Source organism: Colobus angolensis, unplaced genomic scaffold, assembly GCF_000951035.1.
Source record: "Colobus angolensis palliatus isolate OR3802 unplaced genomic scaffold, Cang.pa_1.0 Scaffold416, whole genome shotgun sequence".
NCBI classification, from domain to species: domain Eukaryota; kingdom Metazoa; phylum Chordata; class Mammalia; order Primates; family Cercopithecidae; genus Colobus; species Colobus angolensis.
The window spans coordinates 821,200-824,257 of NW_012117555.1; the positions used below are offsets into that span (position 1 = coordinate 821,200).

At 48.7% G+C, this 3,058-nt stretch overlaps 1 protein-coding gene across 1 annotated transcript in view; it reads right to left on the reverse strand.

Moving 5' to 3' along the window:
* Positions 1-3,058, reverse strand: part of SSU72 (SSU72 RNA polymerase II CTD phosphatase homolog (S. cerevisiae)) — a 34,942-nt gene that overhangs the window by 24,644 nt on the left and 7,240 nt on the right. The window contains exon 2 of the mRNA XM_011956420.1: positions 969-1,148. Within this exon, the coding sequence (XP_011811810.1) occupies positions 969-1,148 (180 nt within the window). The remainder of the gene's footprint in view (positions 1-968; positions 1,149-3,058) is intronic.

Consider the following 3,058-nt stretch of genomic DNA (forward strand, 5'->3'; position numbering starts at 1 on the left):
ATCCCAGCTACCTGCGAGGCTGAGGCAGGAAAATTGCTGGAACCTGGGAGGCGGATGCTGCCATGAGTCTGCAGTGAGCCAAGATCTCGCCACTGCACTCTAGCTGGGGTGAGAGTGAGACCCTGTTGGGAACGGGTGGGGAGGGCAACAGTGCCAACATGAAGACAAAAGGTTTTGCATTTGACGCCTCATTCTCTTTTACATTTGGAATACGTATGGCCTCCATTGTGAGAACTACAAATCACTCACTATAACAAAAGGAGATCCAGAAACTTTTCATTAGCATGGGGGTGACGACCATGAAATGCCTGGTCAAAAACCTGGGCACTGATTGTCATAACCATTATGCAACTGATGTTGCATCCATCAGAATCTATTTGAATACTCTTCTCTCTACAGGAGTCTTAGTGGCAGACCAGTCTGCTCTGTGTCCTCCCGAAATGAAGGAACGTTCTCTCCCATTATTTCTTCTAACAGCTTGGGTAGCAAGCTCGGCCCTCTTCTTTATCTGACCCTCTAAGGACCTCACCAGATGTGTGAAGCAGCCCAGCTCCGTGTGTATCAGACATGCACACACACACACACACACATATATGCACGCACACCTACCTGGCAAAGGAAATAACGGGGCAGCCCTGAAGTGTGAAAAGCAATGGGATTTTGTGGGTTCCACCTCCTCACCTAAGCATCCCTGGTTCATGCTATGTCACAACCCTCTGCTGGACCACGTCAATGGGAACCCCACACCGTGTCTGTGTGCCTCACCACGCCTAATGCCATGGGTGGCACTGGAACTAACCCGTGGACGATCCGATGTGCACCAGGAATAGAAACCAAGTTCTCGCAAAGACAGGAGGAGCCAGTGTGTGCACTGCACAGGGTGACACGCCTCCTGTGCCCGAGCCACACGTAACACCTTCCAGGAAGGACCACACGGGGGGTTTTTAAAGGGCAACCCGCTGGGATACAGTTCTTTGTCTTTCCTAAGAAGATCATTGTACATCTGGTCATATGTGGTTTTGAAATCATAAACATTGGGCTTGTCGGGAGCTGGTCCTGGAAGCTTCACGTGAGTCCCTGTTCCAAAGGATCGGACGCTGAATCCCCGTTTGCTGAAAGACAAAAGGAGAGAAAGAGTCACAGTCACACTAAGACACAAAACTCCAAAAGCAAAAAGGGACAGGAAATGGGAAAGAAGGAAAATGAGTAATTTCATTGGCTCATAATAGAGAACATATCTTAAAATTTTTAATCTAGGCTGGGCGCAGTGGCTCGTGCCTGTAATCCCAGCACTTTAGGAGGCTGAGGCAGGTGGATCACGAGGTCAGGAGATAAAGACCAGCCAGCCCAACACGGTGAAACGCTGTCTCTACTAAAAATACAAAAATCGGCTAGGTGTGGTGGTGACTGCCTATAATTTCAGCTACTTGGGAGGCTGAGGCAGGAAAATCAATTGAACCCAGGAGGCGGAGGCTGCAGTGAGCCCAGATCACGCCATTGCACTCCAGCCTGGGTGACGGAGCAAGTCTCCATCTCAAAACAAAACAAAACAAAAAACTGAATCAAATTAAATATTTAAAATATTTTGGGCCAGGCATGTGGCTCACATCCTAGTACTTTGGGAGGCCGAGGTGGGACAATCGCTTCAGCCCGGGAGTTTGAGGCCAGCCTGGGCAACACAGCAAGACCTTGTCTCACAAATAATTTAAAAATCACCCAGGCATGGTAGCACGTGCCTGTGGTACCAACTACTCGGGAGGCTGAGGTGGGAGGACTGCCTGAGCCCGAGCAGGCTGTAGTAAACCGAGATCATGTCACTGCACTCCAGTCTGGACGACAGAGCAAGACCTTGTCTCAAATAAGTAAATAAAAATTCTGTAGCAAGTTGCACAAAAACAACCAAACCAGAACTGACCATTACAAAGCCACATCTGAACATCAGAGCTTGTTTAAGGCTTTACTTTAAACTGAAAGGACTAACTGATGTGGGCTTGGGGAAGATTTCATCAGAACATGTTAGCCATTGACCGACGTCCTGGCTTTGGAGGATCCAAGTTCACAGGATTCCCAAGGGACTTGTAAAGGTCCAACTGCCCACTCCACCACAGGAAACTGTCTCTCCCAGTTTCCCGACACCCCCACGATGCTGCCACCATGGGAACCGACACCCAACACCCAAAGGAGTCCCACAGGCTCAGGGGTGCTGCAAGCAGAGAAGAGATGCTGCAATGGGTCCGACGGCGCTCACACCTTGGGCTTCCTAGTCACAGGTGAGGAAACTGACCAAATATTTTTCCTAATCAACTTGAGAAAAGAGCTGAATAGGAAACTTGTCAACTGCCATCAATGAACTCCAGTTCACACCAGGAGAAAGATCGTCTCCAAATGCTGATGGAGCGCGGGTAAGATCAGAAAATTCTTCCGTCATCGCTGACAACCATACTTAAGTTTGTCACAACAAGTTACATGAAAAAAGTTAGTTTGGCGCCGGGAGCGGTGGTTCACACCTGTAATCCAGGCACTGTGGGCGGCTGAGACAAATGGATCACATGAGGCCGGGAGTCTCAGACTAGCCTGGCCAAGAGGCAAAATCCCAACTCCATTTCAACTAAAAAAAAAAAAAAAAAAAAATTTAGCTGGGCATGGTGGTGCACGCCTGAAACCCCAGCCACTCGGAAGGCTGAAGCAGGAGAATCGCTTGAACCCAGCAGGCATAGGTTGCAGAAACTGAAGATCATGCCACTGCACTCCAGCCTGGGCAACAGAGCAAGACTCTGTCTCAAAAAAACAACAAAAAAAGTTAGTTTGGTACAGAACACGTGTTCTTTTAAAGTCACAACTGATACTTATAATTATCTAAAAAATACAGACTTCTCATCCTACCTTTATTTATAAATGAAAAAAGGTCTGCATCTGAAGGAATCTGCCTGGCGCAGGGCGCACACACACTTCCATTAACACTAAACTCCTCTTGGCCGGGAGCGGTGGCTCACGCCTGTAATCCCAGCACTTTGGGAGGCCGAGGCGGGTGGATCACGAGGTCAGGAGATCGAAACCA